This window comes from Aotus nancymaae, unplaced genomic scaffold, assembly GCF_030222135.1.
Source record: "Aotus nancymaae isolate 86718 unplaced genomic scaffold, 86718_ANA_hifiasm-v0.15.2.pri h1tg000025l, whole genome shotgun sequence".
Classification (NCBI taxonomy): Eukaryota; Metazoa; Chordata; class Mammalia; order Primates; family Aotidae; genus Aotus; species Aotus nancymaae.
In genome coordinates, this window is record NW_026988438.1 from 38,424,518 (window position 1) to 38,446,968 (window position 22,451).

Genomic DNA, 22,451 nt, shown 5'->3' on the forward strand with positions numbered 1-22,451 from the left:
AAAAAAATAAAATAACAACTCATAGTTACGGATCCTGTAGCATGCGCCCAGCACTATTCTAAGTATTTTACATGTGTTGATGCATTTGATTAGTTTGGTAAGTCTCAGAGAGATTTTTCCATTTTATAGGTGAGGAAATTAGAGTCAAAGAGACAAAAAAGTTACTCAAGGTCACACAGCTGGGAAGTACTGGGTAGGATGTAACAGCGATGTTTGGCCCCACAGCCTATGCTCAGATGCACTGTGGTATCCAGCCTCTTTACTCTCTGTTCCAGGTGATGGTTCCTTTCCCTCCCTTGGCCCCCAGACACCAATTTCTCCTGGGTCCTCATTCACCTTCCTAACCATCTCTTTCTTGCTCTTTCAGGTATCATCATTCGGTACCCAGTGTATAAACTGTTTATAACCCAACCTTCTCTCCTTGACTTTCTTCTGTTTTCATTCTGCTTCCCTCATCCATGTTCATTCTGCTTCCAGTCTCTTCCCTTTTGTTTGCTGGCTCAGAGTTATCTTTTCAAAAGGCGAATGTGATCAGTTTATCCCTCCTGCCCCCAACTACAGTTCTTCAATGGTTCTCCCTGTCTGATGGTGTCAGTTCTCATATATGGCTCCCAGATCCCTAGTGGGGCTAGTTTATTCTGCTAGGGCCCACTGAATCTATGTTTGCCTTAAGCATTGTCTATATAACATGGTTAAAGGAAAATATAACTACTATTCATGACTGTCTGGAACTTTTTTTTTGGCCTTAAGAGGAGTCTTCAGTATTAGCGAGCTTAAGATCTTCTGGCCTATAGGACAAACACTTAACTCTTAACCAACCCCTTGCAATTTCCTGTCTGATCATGTCCCTGCTTCTCTTTTCACCACAAGTGATCTACACAGTGACCTTTATACTCTACTCTTCAGCCATACTGAGCCACAGAATACTTGACCTTTTTTCACTGCTCCTTCATGAAATACCCTTTCCCTATCTTCTGGGTGAAAACCTATTCATCTTTTAAGAATTGTTTCAAGAGGAAACTGCTCCTCCAAACGTTTCCTGAGCATCCAGCCCCATCCTCACCTGCAGAACTGATCAACTCCATTCTTTGTGCTCCAGCGATAGCCAATGCAACTTCCCTCGACAGCACTTAGCAAATTAAACAGCATTTAGCAAATCTGTAAGATTTTTCAGAGCAGGGACTGAGCCTTCTGTGTCCCTCTGACACCAGTGCCTAGTCCAGTGTTACAAAAAGCTTTTTGATTGTTAAAAGGACAGTGAGTCCTTCAACTAGAACAAATAAACCTTTTAACTAAAATATAAAATACGGTTGTTTGTTAAGTTAATTTAACTAATAGCTTTCGAGTTCCTCTCATGTGCCAGGTGCTAGACATAAAAACCTAAGACTTTAAGGAGCTCATAGTGTGGAAGACAGAAAAGGAGATGAAAGTACACATTAGGATGAAGTGTACACTGCTGTGCAGGGTATGTGGAATAACAGAGAAACTGATCAAGTATTTTCTGCAAGGAGTGTCATGAAACGCTGCTCTTTATCTCAGCCAAAGGAGACGCCAAATCAGAGTGGCCATTCAACAGCACCACACTATAGGAGGCACACTCCACGTCTTCTGGGCACAAACCCCTCTAGCCGGCTTTCCCACAAAGCCAGAGTATCTTCTTTGGGACCCCTTACCCCCAATTCAGGATTATCAGTACTCAAACATTTCTAAGAGTCAAGGCAAACCTAGGCTTAATGTACCATATAGTGCTGAAAAGGAAGCAGTGATCTAGAATTAAGGAACTCAACGGATGGCTGCAAATAACCTCTAAGCCAACATACTCCAGAAAGACCAAAATAAGCCAATCAGCAAAGACAGGAAAAAATAACTAATCCTTCCACGTAAAGTCATAGATGTATGTCCACAAGAAACAGCAGCAAACAGGGAGCCATGACCTCTCCAAACAAACAAAACAAGGACCTAATGACCAACTCTAATGAGATGATGATATGAGAGCTCTCAGATCGATAATTCAAAATAGTAGTTCAAGAAAACTCAGCCAACTCTAAGATAACACAGAAAAGCAATTCAGAAATGTATCAGGAGTTTAAGAGATTGAAACAATTTTTTAAAAACCAAACAAGAATCCTGGAACTGAGAAATACATTTGCTGAAGTAAAAAAGAAATCTGAGGCTTTAAACAGCAGAATGAGTGAAGCAGAAGAAAGAATCAGTAATTTCAAAGACAGACTATTTGAAAGTACACAGAGGTGAAAAAAGGAAAAACAATGAAAATAACAAATGTCTACAAAGAATGACCTCAAAAAACATCTAACAGTCACTGAAGTTGAGTTTAAAAACAGCAAGATGTAGAAAGCTTGTTCAAAGAAAGAAGTATATAGAGCCAACATTAATAGATCAAAGTGGAGAGCTAGACTGAAATACAGTAATCGCAGGGGACTTCACACCCACCTTCAGTAATAAACAGATCATCCAGACATAAAATAAAGGAAAGGAAAGGAAGAAAGAAAGAGAGAGAGGCATATTTTTACAACACCTATTTCACAGATGAGAAAACAGAGGCTCACAGAGGTTAACTACCTTGTATGGGATGCAACAGTAGACAGTGGAGCTAAGATATAAACCAGATAGTCTGACTCCAGAAGCCCTGCCTGAAATTATGATGCGCTGCCCTCCCCCTTCCACTCTCAGACTGCAAATGTTTCTTAGCTGTAGAAACCATGAACATTTGCACTTTCCCAGTTCAGGGTCTAGCACAGAACAGATAAGAAATACCTACTGAATGGTATCTAAGGAAATACATTCATGGAAGATCAAATTCGTTTTTGTTTGATAGGGCTCAGGTGTGGTGCTGTCTGAGGGTGGAATCCTATGGTGGAGGCAGGAAACACCTCTTGGGAACCTTTTCAATGTCATAGTTTGTACTTACCACAAGCTTTTTCCTGATAGCCTCTAGTTTTTCAGTAGCTGCAGCCAATTCTAAGTTTGCTTGGGCTAATGCTTGGCGTTTTGGCTCCACATCACAGTAGACCTGAAAGTTCATGAATTAATAAAGATACAAAGAGGGTACATAATAATTCAAACCTAGATAGGATGGAAGCTTTACAATTAAAATCTCTACTTCATCTAGCAATTTCTTTTCTCTCTTTTATTGAGATGGGGTCTTCCCATGTTGTTCACGCTGGTCTTAAGGGTTTTTCCCACCTGAGTCTCCTAAAGCGCTAGGATTACAAGTGTATGCCACCACACCTAGTCTGTTACTTTTCAGACATGGGGCCACCTAAAGGCGGAGCACAATCTACATAGCTTCCACATTCTCTCTGGTCCACCATTATTTTACCTATTTATTCTGGACCTTAGAGTTACAAGTACTTGCATAAAATGCTATGAAAAGTCAAACACCATTAAGATACTGAAATCAATTTGTCATAAAATGTGGAGATACTTCTCATATTACTAGAAATTGCACTGTGCAGGAACTATAGCCAATGTTGAGATCATGCCTAGCCTTTAAGGCAGAAAATAAGCGTGGACAAATTCTCAACACAGAAAGGAGAGTGGGAGATATCACACAATATTAACCACACTGTCGCCTTCTTTTCTAAGTTCCCGATCACCTTAGGCACATGTTGTTTGAATGGACCATTTGAGAATTTAGGTGCATCAATTTTTCTGCTGGTGGGGAGAGAGGAAGGAAATTAAATTATTTTCCTATTTTATAGCAAAATAACACAGAATGCAGCCACAGTCAAGATCTACGCTTGTCTTTTCACCTACAGTACAAGTAGAAGACAGGGCTGAGGCATTTTACTATAGAGAGAAGCTGTACATCAACCACAACTGGCTACACTCTTCCTTTGTGAAGATTTCCACTAAGGAGAGAGATCAAGAGAGTCCTATCCCTGTGGGCCCCACAGTATAATGCGGATTTGTGAAAATTACTTTGGGAACTGAATTGACAATTTTGACTTTTTCTCAGTGATTCCATATATGAACATAACATACAACCCTCCAAGACAAAAATGAGAGTTCTTCAGAGTCGTGGGCCACGCATTGTTCTCTTTGTAGATCAAGTACTCTGCGAAGCACTTGGAATGCAATTGGTCAGCAATAAATATTTGATAAATAAATAAGTGAAATTATAATTTATTGATATACTGCCAAAAATTACAAATTTTAGATTAGATCACATATAGGCAAAAATCTTACCTATAATTAAAATACTGAAGAAATGGTTATTTTCTCATCTTACTGTATCAACAATACAGATGGTGTGAATGTTGCTTTGAGAGAAGGGACATTTAATTTGATGTGAATTCAGATTTGCAGTTGTTTCAAGTCAACATGAATTGAATATTTAAGTGTATATAAGTAAAATTCATATCTAAGTTTTTATCTAATTACTGCTCTTTGATCTAAAGTGGCCAATCACTCTACCCACAAAAGAAAAGATAGTTTCTAACATTTCAAATATTCTCCTGTGAGAATTGTTTACCCTGACATGCTTATGTCTTATTCTTAGAACTATACATTCTTATTCAGAAAATAAATAACAGATTTTACTCTTTTTGCGGACCTAGAAATTGATGTGTCTGTGGCCCTTTGTGGATAATACCTGTAAACAATCAGTATAGAATTGCTACCTCATAGAATTTAACGATGTTGATGACCCAGGCACAGAGGCCAGCTGCCGCAAAAGATTTGGTTCGAATCAGGTTTGGATTAAACTCTGGGTCTTTCAAATATTGTTCATTCACCACTTTTAGACAGTTCTCTGGAATGTGCTCTTTGTCATAGTTAATTAATGCTTGCAAAAAATCATCAACCTGCAAAGCAAAAAGACTTTTTGCAGTGAACCCATTTTGGCTGCAGAGAAAATTCCAAGATCAAAAGTTAAAATCAGCTTTTAGGACTCACATTACAAAAGCAAAATTGGCAAGCTGCATTTATCCTACTGTTTGACTTCTTCCGTCTTTATAGCATTAAGTTAGAATTAGCAATGGACACTTTTAAAACCTCTTCTATCCCAGGGTAAAATATTCAGTCCCGGCACAGGAGGCATTCACATTTTGAAGAAAAGAAAGGCAGAAAAGAAAAAGCAAAAACACACCAAAAAGCCCCTGTGCTTCACCTTCTTATACATTAGTAACATTTTTCCAACCTAAGAAATCCATGTAATTTTCTCCCTCCTGCACTTAACTGCTTTCATAATTTTGCAAATAATTAGCAACCTTCCACCTGCTGCTGGCATTGACTTAGGTATGCCATAACCCCAAGCTAACCTCCAACTTGGCAAACAAAAACTGTAAGTCTAGAGAATATATAAAGTGGATCACATTCAACAACCATTAAGATGATTTCTTCTGACTTGAACATCTTTTGCTATTAAGGATAGCCACAGTACTGAAAATAGTATGGAAACTGTTAGGATTTTCATCTTTCCAGGCTGGGCTGATACCTTTCCCATGAAGACTTTGGCTGCTTTCCAACTTCGGTCTTTGGGCACTCTTCCCCGAGGAGCCAGAAGGACCATCACAGCTGCAGTAACATTGGTAACTGCGATGGGGGGGTTGGGAAAGGCTTTCAGCTCACTGAGGTTGACCTGAAAAAAAAGCATACACACACACATACAGGATCAGGGGAGGTCTGGATTAATTCTGTAAGTTGCCAAGCTAGTTTTTAGTGGCCTCCCATGTCTTTGTATCAGATCAGTTTCAATTTGGCCATTCTTTGCTACCTGGGGACTCCGGCTTGGAACTCCAGGAGGTTGAGTTTGTGCTGGGCAGTTCTCTGATTCTCTGGAGACATCACTGCCCTTTTCGCCTCCAAGAAAAATGATCTGTGTATCAGTCCTGCAGAACCCTGCTCACTGAGTCACTGAGGCCAGGAGGGGTGTGTGTGTGTGTGTGTGTGTGTGTGGTGTAGTGTGTGTGTATATATACGTATATGTGTGTGTGTATATATACATAGATGTATGATATATACATATATATCATATATACATATATATGTATATATACACATACATGTACATATATGTGTATATATGTTGTAAGATATTTATAGGTTCTATCCCACTATGTAATAGATTTGCATCTTAACCAAGCCACTCCCAGACACATAAATCCTTAATTCAGTGTCACTTAGGTCCGTTTTTCTGTCTTACATGTACAAGTAAGTAATATTTTCCATTACATTACAGGGACTCTCAACTAGGAGATGGCCAAGATAGGCTGAACCTTCTTCTCTACTCCTTAATCTCCTCGGGTCAGACCATTGATTAATCCAACAGATGATATTAATAGTATAAATTATAGGTATCAGGGCAAATACTTTGAGGCAGGCACTAGCACATATAAGAAGCTCATATAGGCTTGTGATATTTAATAAATGATTTAAAAAACAAAAACCACCAACCAGGTATTTTCTCTGATATTTTATGTGCTACATAATACATTTTTGCTTATAAAACCTTATCAAATGTTGAACCTGATTCTGCTCTCTTATCAGAAACTGCCTATTTATTTGGTAAATAATTACAAAGAATGGAAAGAGACTGAAGGCAAGAACAAAAACAAAGACTTAAAATATGCTGATAATAAATGAGAGCTGGCTAACCAAGATTTTTTTATAATTTATAAATACATACAGCTTTATCTTTTAAGTAGTGCTAATTTATTTTGCCTGAGTAAAGAGTAATTATGCAGAGAAAAATCTGCAAATTTAGAGAAACACAATAAAAAAATATATATTCCATTACTCAGAGAAAACCAATTATCCTTTTTTCCAATCTTTTTCTGTACACATATTCTTATCAAAAGAATTAGTCATATAAAATATCCTATTTTATAATCTGCTTTATTCTCTTAATATATCATGGTTATTTTCTCAGATTGCTAACTAGCATTTAACAGTATTATTTTAATGGCAGCAGGGTATTTGAATGTGTAATAATCAGAGCTCTATCATGCTACGTTTCCATTTAAAAGTTTTCGGTTTTATGGAAATACTATAAGAAATACCAATGTAAGTATCTCTTTACTCACAGTCAAAATTGTTTTCTTCAAAAAATACTTAGAAAAGGAATTCAGTATTTCTATGAGGAACAGTGAAAGTCTAGATTCTTTACGTTCTGAAATAGAATCTTAAGAATCTCAGGCCCAGTGATTTCCTGAGCTCTCCCTAGAGGTCTAGGGGAAGACCCCAGGATGAGATTAGCTGCAGGCTCTTAAAAAAACATTAGTTGCCATTTCACTTTCCCTAACAATATGTTTGTGATGAACATAGCTTACTTTCTCTTATAAGAATCTGAATGCTTAGGGACGTTTTATTAACAACATGAAGCTTGAAGAAAAGATGGGGACCAAAACTAGGTATCTTTGCTCCCATCGTTCTTTCCCTGAGGCTCTCTAATCAGTGCTACTCTTTATCTTATTCCAGAGGAAATAAAGAATGCCTTGCCTAGCTCTTAAAGCAACACATGATATGAAAAATTGGATTTGCGTCAAATCCAGTTACCAGCAATCCAGTTGCCTTTCATAAGAGTATAAATCCCATAGGGTTGGAAATATTCAAAAGGAGACTGCTTATTGGGGTGCTGTAGGACAGAGTCCCGGATGGAGAAAAGAAGTGGAACCGTAACATCAACCTCGAAGGTTTGTTTCAACTTTAATATTCTATGGGTGTTGCCGGGTGCAGTGGCTCATGCCTGTAATCCCAGCACTTTGGGAGGCCGAGGTGGGTGGATCATGAGGTCAGGAGTTCGAGACCAGCCTGACCAACATGGTAAAACCCCGTCTCTACTAAAAATACAAAAAAATTAGCTGGGTGTGGTGGCACACGCCTATAATCCCAGCTACCCAGGAGGCTGAGGCAGAAGAATCACTTTAACCCAGGAGGCAGAGATTGCACTGAACCAAGATCGTGCCACTGCACTCCAGCCTGGGCGACAGAGCAGACTCCCTCTCAAAACAACAAAAATACTTCATGGGTGTTTCTTTCCTTTTAAAACACTATTTGGCTGCATGGGCCACGCTGAGCTCAGTTATTCAAACTCTAATAACCCCTAAATATTACTCTGAGGAAACTCAGGGACCAAAAAATCATCTTTACCCTGTTGAGTGTATTGAGTGCAGCTGTAGCAGCCACCAGTGCAGGCTCAGCCTTGACTAAGTCAGCCTCGCACTCCCTCTGTTTCTGGAACACTTCAGTCTGAATGGCTGTCACCTAATTAGAGAGGAAAAGCACACAAACTCACATAATACATAAATTATTATCACAGATATCTCTAAAGAGAAAACGGAGGTTGACTCAGATGCACTGTTAAATAATTCATTTCCCTGGTACTTTGAACAGGTGAGAAATTTGTTAAACAAACTAATTTTCCTTTAGACATATTATGTATACAAAGTTCTGTAAATGTAAGAACACACAGTAACAAATCTCAACATAAATGGATTCGAGTTCCAATGCTCCAAGAAAAGCTTTGACTAATTTAATTATAAGGTACCACTAATAGTAAAAGCAAGATTAAGTGATTCCTCTGTTCTTCAGTTTTCTTTTTCAGAGTCCTGGATAAACATCTGGGCTAGCTTAGCAACCTAGACCACAAAATATTCTCACTAGGATTCTCTAATTTTTGCTAACTTTTGCTTAGAAGCCATGTTGGCTATTCCTAAAGAAAAGATTTGAAGCTCTTTTGTTCAACTGGTGAGAAGATATCCTATTCTGTAGTCGTGGATTGCATGCCTACCTATAAACAAAATTTTAGTGAAGACTGATTACTGGTTTCTCCACAGACATGGTAAGAAACCACAGATGCAAGAGCCCACCTCTGCCTTCGGTACTGGAACAATGACACTGACACCCACTGTCCTCTTGTGGGTCCAGTGGCACCTCTTCCCAGTCCACAGAGGGGGCTGCACTGGCCTTCTGACATGATATATAATACAGAGGAAAGTCATACTGGTAAACTTGAACCAAACCAAAATGAGAAGCGGAGGTGGGGACAGAGGATGGTTTACCCTCCTCCCCTTAAGATACCTATAGAATGTGAAAGGCCAGGAAAAGTTAATTTTTAGTATGCAGTAGAAATTTGGGTTTCAAAGCTGTGGCACTGGCCACCAGGATCTAGCTGCCATGGGGGATGGTCCCTGTGGTGATGGTGATTGTGGAATATAAAGTGTGAACAAAAGTATATTTCTTCAGATGTGTTTGAAATGAACAGGTTTAACCATACCATAAAATTAAACACTGCTTACAACAAATTATGTTGTCTACTACAGCTTTATTAGCAGTAATTACCCTTCTCCTGATTAACAATTATTTTGCTGTGTGCTGCACTTTTATGAACATAATTGGTTCAGGGTAGATACAAGCCTCCTGCTAATACACACACAGCTATTGTTAATATAAATAAGAAAACCCTGAATGCTTACAGAGAACTGCCCCAAAACCACAACCCTCAAAACCTTCCAGGAATGGACCACAAAGATTTTCGGTATGCTACAGAACACTGCTACCGATAAAAGAAAGTTTATGTGAGTGAAGGAGTTACCACCTCAGGTTTATTTATTTAAATTTTTTTTTTTTTTTTTTGAGATGGAGTCTTGCTCTGTCACCCAGGCTAGAGTGTAGTGGCACAATCTCCGCTGACTGCAACCTCTGCCTCCTGGGTTCAAGCGATTCTCCTGCCTTAGTCTCCCAAGTAGTTGGGATTACAGGCATGCGCCACCACATCCAGCTAATTTTTGTATTTTTAGAGATGGGGTTTCACCATATTGGCCAGACTGTTTGTAGCCCACTGCGCCTGGCCAAAGTGCTATTTCTATCAGCCTAGGAGCTGCTACGCCTTTCTAACTCCTTTACTGTTAATGAAGTGGTTTTTTTTTGGGCAATTTTTAGAAACAAAACAATCTTGAACATTAAAACCCACTCATACAAATGAAGAAAATTCTCAGGTTGGTCAACTTATTTCTCATCCTCAACACTTCTCACCCTAAGGTGCAGTACTGGAAGAGTGAAAATCCTGTGTATCTCCATGAGCTGGTAAGCTAGTGTGCAACTTCCTTTGCCCAGTGGCTCCTAGGCAGTGGTCAGCAAGGCTCAACCTATTAAACGGGAGAAGAGTTGCATGGAGTGCCTAGAGGATGTGCTTTCCTCTTACCAGTGTAAGTTAAAGCAGGAATTTGGAGACAGATCCCCCTTTGGGTAGACCAGAAAGTCTCTGCCTTGTATTAGTCAACAGCCCCTTGCAGATGTTCTTATGATTTAGTGATGATCACAGGAAGAGAAAAAAGAGAATGAAGTCTTATTAACTGCTTGTTATGAGCTAAATCATGTCCACCTAAAATTCTTATGTTGAAGACCCAAGCTCAGAATTTGACTGTATCTGGAAATAGGCCCTTTAGAGAGGTGATGAGGTTAAACTGAGGTCATTAGGGTGAGCCCTGATTCAAACTGATTGGGGTGAGAAGTTTGGACACACACAAGAGATATCAGAGAAGTAATCACAAAGAAAAGATCACGTGAGGACATAGGAAGAAGGCGGCCATCTGCAAGCCACAGGAGGCCTCAGGAGAAACCAAACCTGCCAATACTTTGATCATGGACTTCCAGCCTCCAGAACTTGGAGAAAATAAACTTCTATTGTTGAAGTCTCCCAATCTGTGATATTTTGTCATGGCAGCCTTAGCAAACTGATACAGTGCACTTACCTGCCTACGGATTATAAGAATTTCCTTATGATCCTCTGAAACCCAGAACAGAAATACACACAAAAACTGATAGCCGCTCCAAATCAAGATTGATGTCCAACTTTTGAAGACGTGATATGAGTGCTTCAATTTAGAATGCACCTCTACTCACGAAGGCTTACAACCTACTCAAGGGAGAACACAGTTTGGAAGCAATCAGAGGATTCTTAGCATTTTAGAATTTGGAGCTGAGAAGCCAAACAAAGATGGAGGAAGAACTAATTTTCACAGGCTTATGATGCTTGTGTGACTTGAAGTCATTACTGGCAATGCCACTGGTTCAAATTGCCCTTGATTATCTTATAAATCTGAAGCAATGATTTCAACCTGCCTCTCTATATGGGCTATCAAGACACACAGCAAGACAGTCTCGAACCCCAACATTTGTTTAGTCATATTAAGCGTGGTTCTGTACTTTGTGAGCTATGCGCTGTTGCTTTTAAATTACTGCTTATGTGTGAAGACTTGAGACCCCAATTTCATAGGACCAAAACAGTCCATATTCACCCCCTTTAGTATGGCATAGTGTAGTATCTACCACGTGGTTGGACATATGACGAACGTGAGCCCACAGCATGGGCTCAAGTGTTGGTGAATTTCTAGATGCTACCTAGTTTAATTACAAAAGAACTGCCTTCCATACCCAATTTACAATAGCTCTCTACTTGATTTTCATCAGATCACCGATCTTGAAATATCCTGCTTCTCAATGTATAACATGTCTCCTGTCAGTCTTTTCCACGGCAATGTAATTTACATGAGAGCACCCTGCTTCTCAAATATCCCTAATAGTCTCCAACAGTGCCTGGTGAAAAAGCAGATGTTCCATTAAATTTGTTATTTATAATTAAACTAAGCTCTATGGATAAAGTGAAAACGTTTAAAAGTATAATATTTATGTCTTGGTATGGATTAAATATTAAAAACAGTATGTCCCTTCTTTGTGTTTTAAGAACTTCACTAAATGACCTGTCAGATGAATTCTAATTTGCTAAAACTTCTTTCTCCTTTTGTGAGGGTAATTTTTCCTTAAGAATTCATACGTAAAAATGCAAAAAAAAAAACCTCCTACAGTATTTATAATTTAAGTTTTTCAACAAGTATCTGTGATGGTAGGTTATGATATAATAAATTCTAGAATATCACGTTTGTGTAATGCTTGAGAAACATTCCCTGGGTGGAATTAGCTCATGGTAATTACATCATGTGTGATACCTAATTGCTGAATATAATGATATACTTTGTCTTTCTTGCCCCTCTTTTATGGAGAATAGAGTCTCATTATCTTGTCCAGACAGGTCTCCAACTCCTGGGCGGAAGATATCCTCCTACCTCTGTCTCCCTAAGTGCTGGGATTACAAGCATTAGTCACTGTGCCACGCCCAATAATATACTTTTAGGGACATTCTCCACTTAACTGCAACATAACAGAAACACTTATGACTCTAAATAGGAATCATATGCCCCTTGATCATGTCAAATGTGCCTTATCTTCAATTTTAAATGTCATAATCTTATTTCTTAAAACTGTCTGTTTCTAGTTTTGATGTTCAATTACTTTTCAAGTCTTTAGTTGTGCAAGAAAAACACCCTCAGTATGTATTAGAAGAAAAAGCAAAACAACTCAGTTGTATATGAATGGCAACACCACTGGGAAACTCAAATATTTTCAAGTACCCTAAAATACAAGAAAAAATGGCATAATCACTACTGATCCAATAGGTATGAGTATGTTAGCAACTCATAACTTGTTATTAATTAGGCCCTCATTATAATCTTTTGTCTAAAATAAGAATTTTTTACCTTGCACATGTACACTCAATTTTTAAACAAATATGTATTAAAATGTTTCTGTTTACGATGGTATTTCTTTTCAGAAATCAGTCAGATGTACAAAACAATGTCTTCCATTTGTAGCTGACATTTTGGAAAAAGATGACAAAAGACGTATTTCAGAATTGCTAGAACCCTGAGTAGAAAGAAAGCAGAATCTACATAATCTTAAAAGAAATTATTTCCAACAATAAAGCACAATACAGAATGCTAGGGTCTCAATCGAGTCAAAAAGAACAAATTTAGCTTAGGACTTAATAATAAACTCCAGTTGTATTATTAAAATGCAAGATTTGAAAACCATCTTGCAAAGTGATGGAATGGGCTTTGTTAACAATTGAGTTGTTCAATTTGCCTAAAAAGTGGAAACCTTTAAAAAACCTCAGAGGTGACTTCCTGACCTTTACTGTATTACAAATAGGCCTGATGTTCAAGATCCACATCCATTATATGCTTGAATGAGCTCAGTATTTATTGTTCTTTCATATCATTAAAAGAGCTAAAAGGTTGGGGAAACGCATAATGTAAAGAAAGGTCAAGTGGTAATCACGGTGTGAAATGCTGTTACATGTGTAACTATAATAATTCTTTAGACTTTATGCTCCCTGGAGAGGAACTTGTTCAAAATTGTTCACCGAGCAAGGTTTATTTTGTGCTAAATATAGCTCAGCATTCTAAATGGTAGAATTAGCCTGACCTTCCGCTCCTCAGCATCAGCGATGGTCTTTTCCCGGCTCACTTTCTCCGTCTGAAGTCCGATCTTCGTGATCAGAGCTTCGGCGTCATGATTTTTCAGTTGCAACTCGGCTTCTTGAGAGGCAAGTCTGGCTTTTAAATCTCCCACCTAAAGGAAAAGTCACTATTGTTATGTCACTTGCCTTGGTCACGACAAATCCCAGGCAGAACTTATTGTTGGGAATGAATTCAGGAATACCTAACAATTTGTATCTTGCGTCTGTTTCCACTCTGATTTCACATTCTGATTTGCAAAAATGCAGCTACATTGTTTTTCTCCATGAGAACAAACAGAATATTTTCCAATAATTTTGCAGGAAATATAATTAATTTTTGTCAGTACTAACAGGTTGAGTAGAGAAGCTTCTCTTCCTTCTGTCCAATCACATACTCCTTCTCCAACATCTGCTTTCAGGTCCTAGGCATATCAGGCTCAAAGAGGCAGAAGTTGTGGAAAGACATACTTGATGATAAACTGGAAGAACCATGCCTCTCACTCTCCAACAGAGAGTTGTTGGAGGCTTCGGTGGGTTGAAGACTTGAGTACTACTTGCCTGACTGCAGAGTAATTGGCTGCATATTAAAAAGCCCATTGACAGGTCTCACCTTTTCCCATCAAATAGAAAATGGCCCTCTTGATTTTTTTCACCTCATTTATGATCGTGAAGCTAACCCAATATTCAACTTAATAACTACTAAGAAGAGCAAACTGTGTGTTTGAGGCATGAGTATGCTGTGGCCAAAACTTAGTGAGCTTCAGGGGCATGTATGTCTCCCATCAGCCCGTCACTAAATAACCTTACTCAGCTTTTGGAGAACTCAGCCTTCCGAGAAATCCACAAATTCATCTCCTAAAAAGAACTCTCAATATTTTCATTTAAAATTTCATTAGGTTCACAGGGCATTACTAGGTTCCTCAGTTTGAGGGCCATGTAACTAAGAGCAGAAGTGAGGTGCTAGAGAAAAAGACACGACTCAGTTATCAGACGTATCTGAAAGCAGCTGTATACATCACAATAATTAACTCCTCATTGCATTCCTTTTCCAAAAGTACCAATATTACCATTTGAAAAATCATAGCAGCAAAGAACCACCATAATCATTTATTTTAACTCAATTGCTAAAGGTATTTCAGTGGTTTCATCTTGTGGAACAACGTCCCACTACCATATCCGAGTAATCCTGTAATTTCCACCCAACACAGCATATTCACACTCTAGCTAAAAAGCATGATTACTACTATGACTGCTTCTCATACTATTATAGATGAAGCTATGACTGATTTCGCAGTCTCTCTACGAATGCAGGGTAACTTTGCATAGCGACATGCTTCTCTGCTCTTTTCAGCTCTGTGAAACTAGTGTTATGTTAGGCCATAGTCAAAACAATCACCAATCGGGAAATCGCAAGGAAAACCACCATATCACTACACGCCTATGAGAACGGTTAAGATAAAAATTAGAGGTACCACCAAATTCTTGCAAGGAAGCTGAGAAACTGAATGTCTCATACACTGCTGGCGGTAATGCATAATGTCACAGCCATTCCGGAAAATATTTGCCTGTTTTCTATAAACATAAACATGCAAGTACCATATCATCCAGTAATTTCATTTTTGGTCACTTGTGGATTTATGTTTATAAAAAAATACCTGTACATGAGTACTGATAATAGCTTCATTTATAATAGCCAAAACCCAGAAATAACCCAGATGTCCTCCAATGGTTGAATGATTAAATTGTGCTACCTTCATACTGTGGAATATTACCCAACAATAAAAAAGGACAAATTATGGATACGCCCAATACCTTGGATGGATCTCAGGGGAATTACGCTGAGTGAAGAAAACCATACCCAAAGGTTACATATTATATAACTCCATTTATATAGCATTTTTGAAATGACAGAATTATAGAAATGGAGAACAGATTAGCAATGGCCAGGAACTAGGGATTCAGGAGGCGGGGAGGGAAGAGGGGTTGTAGGTGTGGTTATAAAATGGCAACATGGGATCTTTCTGTAGATGGCAGTTTTCTGTGTCTTGACTGTGGTTGTGAGTCCCCAGACCTACGTATGGTAAAACTGCATAAAACTATGCGCACACGTACACATGTACACACACAGACACACAAAACAAAAAACAAACAAAAAAACCCCTGGAAATCTGAATAAGGTCTGTGGATTGTACCAATGCCACTTTCCTGGTTTCGACATTGTACTAGTTATGCAGATGCTACCACTGGACCTATAAGATGTGACACGGACCTGTCTGTACTATGTTTTGTAATTTCTTCTGAATCTAATTATCATCTCAAAATAGAAATAAAGGGAAAAGAATCACCCAAGAGACTAGGACAAAATTATGTTATTTCAAGCCTTAATTTCAGTTTCTAAGGAAGCTGTTAGCTCTGAAATATTCAAGGTGGGTGAAGCCGTGGAAGTAAGGCTTTATTTATGAAGAAAGGTCACTATGACTATCTATGATGACCTAAGTTGACATCTAGAGAGGGATTATTTGGCTATAAAAGGGATTTACAGCTTTACTGTAAACAATGAACATTGCTAAGGTTTTCAAATGACATAGAGTTGCTTAACGCAGACCCCTAGAGGACACATGCCCCAATATGCAGGCATTATGCTCTGTACAACCTGACCTCACACTATATGGCTCTCCAATTCTCCACATAGGAAATCATCCTTCCTTTTTATAACCCACTTATTTCTAAAACTACCATGTAGCTATTGACTATTCCAACCATTTTTTTGATAGTAAGAGCATTCTATACACAAATACCTGATGAAGAGAAATCACCGTCAGTCTTTCCATCAAGACTTCATATGTCAATCAAGACTTCCTGTGTCTTCACAGACTTTCTGCCTGTGGTTCTTAGCCAAGGGGGAGTAGAGAGACCCAGGCAGCCCTGACTCGGCAGACACAGTGAACTGGCTCTCATTTCTCTTTCTCGCCCATCCCCCTCACTCATCAATACATAACCGAGGTGATTATTAAGACATCAGAGTCTCTCTACTCTTCTTTTTTCCTATGGCTGAGATGCTGCCACCACTGGAATGGTCCAGGACGGTAACCCACTTGCTTTTAGCTGTGTCATTTGGGGAAAAAACCCTTTAAGTATGGCCATAGCACTTATTTATTTGCCAAGGGTGCCCCACAGTATTGAAAGCTGTTTGGGTGACAATACTATCATTTCCTGTGGGCAAAGTCAACAGGATCAGGTTGGGACAGCATTCAAAGGAATATAAATACGCTGTGACACAGAGCTCCTTCCTTGTCTTATTCACCACGACAGGACTCCTGGGAAAATCTTTCTTATGGAAAGGAGTCTTGATTTCAATGAGGTAGAAGAGGATAGACAGAAGAAAACAGACATGGAGAAGGACAAAAACAAGAAAGTAAAATAAGGTGTGAATAAAAAGAAGCAGGTAACACAGACATTCTTCTTGTTTTTTTGAGACAGGGTCTCACTCTGTTGCTCAGGTTGGAGCTCAGTGACCCAATCAGCACACCATAACCTCAAACTCTTGAGCTCAAGGGATCCTCCTGTCTAAATCTTTCTAGTGGCTGGGTCTATGGGTGCATGCCACCATGTTAGGCTCATTTTAAATTTTTTTTGTAGCGATTGGGTCTCATTTTGTAGCCCAGGCTGGTCTCAAACTCCTGAATTCAAGCAATCCTCCTCCTTCAGCCTCCCAAAGTGCTGGAATTAAAGGCGTGAGCCACTGTGCCCGGCCTAGACAGGCATTCTTTGAGAGGGAAGGAGAAGGTGTACAAATATGGATATGCTATTTGTGGGTTTCCTGGAAACTTTTTTTTTTTAGATGGAGCCTTGCTCTGTCACCCAGGCTGGAGTGCAGTGGCATGCTCTCAGCTCACTGTAATCACTGCCTCCCAAGTTCAAGTGATCCTTCTGCCTTAGCCTCCGGAGTAACTGGGATTACAGGTGTGTGCCACCACACCCAGTTAACTTTTGTATTTTTAGTAGAGATGGGATTTCACCATATTGGCCAAGCTGGTCTTGAACTCCTGACCTCATGATCCGCCAGCCTAGGCTTCCCAAAGTGCTGGGATTACAGGTGTGAGCCACCACGCCTATTCTTAATATCACTTGATCCCAACTGTCTTGGAAACCTCCTCACTCTGGTTTCTCTTTCTCAACTGTGGTCCATCTACTCATTGCTTAGTACAGATAACAATGTTTTGCCACAGAGTCATTCTTGGTGTATAAAACTAAAAGGGAATGAGGCAAGTGGTGCTTTGGCCCAGAGTGACTGAAGGATATGGCCAGAGAGCTCTTCAGAGTGAAAAGGTACCCACATGAAAATGTGCTCCCTCCTTCGGGTCTCAGCTTATTTGTAGCCTAGCCACAGGTGGGTCACGCAGGCCACGTGGGGGAAATGACTAGCCTAATTCTTGTAAAGCATATCAGAGTGTGACCTGATGACATCACTCTGAAAAGGCCACCAGTATTTCTAGTCTTGAGGCGATCTGCAGTGAGAATTCTTTTCACTCCAGCTCTAAGTCCTGGCTGGCTCAGAGAAAGGCTGGGTTACTCTTCAAAGTCTCGAGTCTCTCATTCCAGTCTCCTCTTTCCAGCCACAGAGAGGCAGCATGGTACCATGGACAACTCACAGGCATCAGAGCAGACCTGGGTTTAAAATCCAACCTTGCTGGCTCTCTGGTCTTAAACTCTGAAAGTTGATGAATAAGAATGTCCCAAAGCCTACAATAAGATTGGCCGATTTCGGTGTCACAGCTGGTTTAGGGAGAAACCTCCTCCTGGCGTGAACAGAGCCAGTTCACTGTGTCTGCTGAGTATGGGGCTGCCTGGGTCTCTTTACTCCCCCTTGGCTAAGAACCACAGATAAAAAATCTGTGAAGACACAGGAAGTCTTGATTGACACATGACGTCTTGATGGACACATGACATCTTGATGGAAAGACTGATGGCGATTTTCTTTCATATATAAAATTACGTCACACATAAAATTACAGAAACACCTACTTCATGAAATCATCTGTTTTTTTAACAGTGAAATAATGCCGTGTGCACAGAGCCATACATGATTAACATCCTGTGCTGATTTGCTCCTGATTTACTCCAGCAAGTTAGAGGTATCACCCTTTGTGGGAACAGGGGCATCAGGACTGAGGACAAAGATGACACTGGACACTTTTATCTAAGAGAGCTGGTGGCTAAGAGGAGCAGACCAGTCACCAAGGTAGGAGAAACAGCTCTGCTTTGGGATCTTGCCACAGTCATTAGCCAGAGAATGATGCCCACACTGGAAGTTGAGAATCTGAGACCAAATGGGATACTGGTCTATCCCAGGATGTTAAAAACTTTGACGACAAGTACCGTGCACTGAAGTCAGGGACAAGAGAGGCAACCGCTGTGTCTGCTCCCTTCAAATCCCACGCTGCCTTGCACTGGGTCAGGCCAGGAAGAGAACATTTCTCCCTAAACCAGCTGTGACAAGTCATCGGCCAATCCCATTCTAGGCTCCAGAAAGCAGTAGCAGTGTGTTCCTTGGGTCATCAAACTGTACATTTCACCAGGTGGCATCTTATAGAAATGGATTTAACAGTGCTTCAAAAGGAAATACATTTTTCTCCTAAGCAGCATCAATGTCACTCAGTAATAACACATCCTGGTCATACCTGAGAGGCTGTGGTTTTTAGCTTTTGGATGCCGTTCACCAAGTGTTCTTTTTTCTCAGATGCCTCATTTTGCTTCTTCTTCAACAGGTTCTTAAACAGTGATATTTGTTCTAGAAAACTCTTTGGGGTAGTATAGTTGCGTCTTCTCTCATTCTGGTAATACCTGGCACTCATTTCACTTACAGTGGTGTGAACATGTGCCATGAAAAGGCTAATGGAGTCCTTGTGCTGTGGCTGAAAACATAAACATTACAATTCATGTGAAATCCTCTCAAGTTAAAAATACAACTTAAAAAAACAGAAGAAAAATCAAGAAAATGATCTTTTTCCCCTAAAAGTCAGAAAAAAATTATAGGATAACCTAGGAAAATTTATTTAATCTTTAAGAGCTATCCACAGGATTAGGGAGATTACAATAACGCATTCAGCTTGATGAACCTTCTTCTTGCCAAGTAGGACAAAGGACTTGTATGTGCTTCACATACCAAACCCACAAGCCAACATCTAAGAACGGCTCTTCACAACTTGATTTTTATATGCCAAGTGTGTGAAAGAGAAGGTGGAGAAACAGACACGATATCCTGAAAAATATTTGTGCCAATGATTTCAAACTAAGCTTTAGACAAAGAGAAGCAATAACCCTTCAAAGTCACTGGGAAAAAAAAGCCAAAACTCAGAAACTCACAGTTCTATGAGAACTCATGTAAAGACAAACTGGGTAGTAGGGTATATATGTCACTGCTTCTGGGAGAAAAATATCACGATCATTTCTACTCTAATTTAGGAAAAAAAACTACAGAAAGAGCAACTCTCCTTCAAAGAGTTACTGGAGGACCCCGACTATACATTCTTTCCGTTTTGTCCTCTATGACTTCTGAAGTAGTTAACTTTTCAATCTGTGGAGTCACATCTCCCTCATTTTAATGATTATTTATTGCATTCTGTACAAGATGAACCAGGTTCAATTAATCAAGAGAAGCCTAAAAATCAATTAATATGAATTAAATGAGCGACACCGACTCTTAGGAAAGTCACACATAATTTACCAAAGTGTTGCCAATAATGCTTGGACATCTTTCGGAAAATTGCACACAAGTGGCTGGTGATGCAGTTAAACGTTTCAAACCTGCACCATTAATATTATAAGCAGAGGTGCGAGGAGAGACAGGCCAATTCTTGTTGGTGAAAAACAACTGCTCCTGAACAATGTCTTTAAACAACTAGTCTTCCAACATCAGGACAAATTCCCAAGTGGGTTTAAAATACCTACATATAGGACTGTGCTGAGTATTAAAAGTCCATCTCACTAGTAAATGAAATAATGTGTATTACTATAAAGTTAAATATAATGTGATATAAATTCTGAATATTCTTGGTTTCTAGTGGACACTAGATACAAATATATTTCCGAACAGCAGACTCAGAAAAATAAAATTTATGAAAAAGTTTATATCAACTTCATGTAAATCGTAATCCCTTGGAGACTGTATTTTACAAGAGCTTGACTTCCATACAGATATGTGCAGGAATTTACTCCTGCCCTGTCTTGTTTTAATGGGAACTAAAGGTACACACATACCTTTCTACAATATAGATAAATACTTCCTCAGCCAAGTGTAACTTCCTTAGAGGGGGGGAAAAAAAACCCTCTGGCCTCTGCCCAACCATGATCCTTATGAGGAGGCTCCTTGGAGGCGCTGAAAGCTTTCTTTAACAACAGTTTCGTTTGTAAATTGGGGATGGAAGAAGTGGTTTCCGGTAGAGCTGAAAGTGGCCCGAGACAACTTGTCTCAATGGGGCAAAATAACTATTGTTATCGGGCTTAACAAAATGGCACAGCATGGGAGACTCGCTGAGCCAGGGAGCAGCTGGTTGTAATTCACACTGTTTTTCAGAAAACTCTAATCGTTCCAGAACAGACCTCTTTGATGACTGGTCTTCCCTGCATTCTCAATTTGTCACTTTCTCTTATGATAAGGTCAGTAGTGACAGCACTTCCTGACATTAACAGCTGTGGCTTTTAAAAGGGTCATTGTAGAACTACTAATTGCAGTAATTTCATTAGCATAAATTATTTATTCTGCCATTCATTTATCTCCAGTTTTTTTTCTTTTTTTTTGGTGGGGGGCATCGGGGAGAGCTGGGGGGAGTTGCTGCTGGTGCTGCCACGGCTAGGGCTACGCAAAGCTGTATTTTTCACTTTGAGAGACGTGAGGGGAGAACATCATTCCTGTGAGGTTTGGCCTCTTCATAAAAACCGGTAGATAACCGTTGACGGTCCTTTAGCAGCCAATCATGATGAAGGCAAAAATAAAAATAAGCCGAGTGCCAGTATCAAACGGTTATAAACTCAAGGTTTCCCCACTAAGATGCTTCGGAAAGGGATGCTGTCTCCAATGTATAATCAAATGCAAAGATGAAACTGCTTTTCCTCACATTAAGAAAACATGTTTAATTTCTACTCTCTCAGATGGCTCACTGCAAACACAAAAACATAAACAGATCTCGGCTATCTGGTGTGACAGCTCTCAAGCAGCCTTAGTCTCTGCCACACCAAGTACTCCAGACACCTGGCACATCAAGCAACTGCCCAGTATATTCCCCTTGAAGACGACAAACAGCAGAGTTGAATGTAAACGACACCCAGAGGTCAGCACTAAATCAGTTTAGGATTTTATACCTTCTCAAGACCAGCAAAGAAGACTACATGGTTTTGTAATATTAAATTAGGGCTTTCAAGAGCATTGTATTCAAGGGAGGGAGGAAGGGCAAAAGGAAAAGGAACAGGTGAAAAAAATCTACTTTCATTTTGAAGTTTAACTTGGGACAATTTTGTCACATTAAATGCCATATACCTACAGTAAGTCTTCAACATTTTTCTCAGAAATTATTTGTGTTAATTTTTAAATATGTCAAACTGATGTGCTGTACATCAATTACTGGATCTTTTTGCTCCCTTTAGGGCTGGTAAAAGAATGTATTACTAAGATGTTTATGGTTGTATGGTGGCTTATTAAAGAAAGGAAACTTAGGAATGCATAAAATGAGCAGCGTTGCATTTTCGCACTTGTCCTAAGCTCTTCATAGTGCTGTTTCGCTCTGAGAAGAAGATTCTGGAGGGAGCCAGGGACACAGGGTTTGAATCCTAGGACCTGGGCTAGATTTCCAGTTCTGAAAAATCTAGTAAAATACTACCCACTCTCCTGTACTTCTTCCCGCCCACAAAATTGCTCCTAAAAATTCCGTTTCCTTTCTTCTTTGACTTCTTTCCAAATAGTCAAACATTCATGCAATAGTCAAGAGAAGGATTTAAGACTATGGGCTCTGGTGTCAAACTGCAGATATGCCCCTTACCAGTGGCATTATTTACTCTTGGGCCTCCATCCCAGGGGAAACAAGTGGTCCCTCCTCATGAGGCTCGTGATGGGTAGGAGGTGACAAGCAATGCAAAG

The 22,451-nt window shown here is 39.6% G+C and overlaps 1 protein-coding gene across 1 annotated transcript in view; it reads right to left on the reverse strand.

Annotated features, from left to right (window-relative positions):
* The window catches only part of DNAH11 (dynein axonemal heavy chain 11), a 407,386-nt gene that overhangs the window by 113,839 nt on the left and 271,096 nt on the right, over positions 1-22,451 (reverse strand). The window contains exons 56-61 of the mRNA XM_064380322.1: positions 19,000-19,233; positions 13,285-13,431; positions 8,113-8,226; positions 5,459-5,602; positions 4,644-4,826; positions 2,930-3,031 (exon numbers count right to left, since the gene is read on the reverse strand). Of these exons, the coding sequence (XP_064236392.1) occupies positions 2,930-3,031; positions 4,644-4,826; positions 5,459-5,602; positions 8,113-8,226; positions 13,285-13,431; positions 19,000-19,233 (924 nt within the window). The remainder of the gene's footprint in view (positions 1-2,929; positions 3,032-4,643; positions 4,827-5,458; positions 5,603-8,112; positions 8,227-13,284; positions 13,432-18,999; positions 19,234-22,451) is intronic.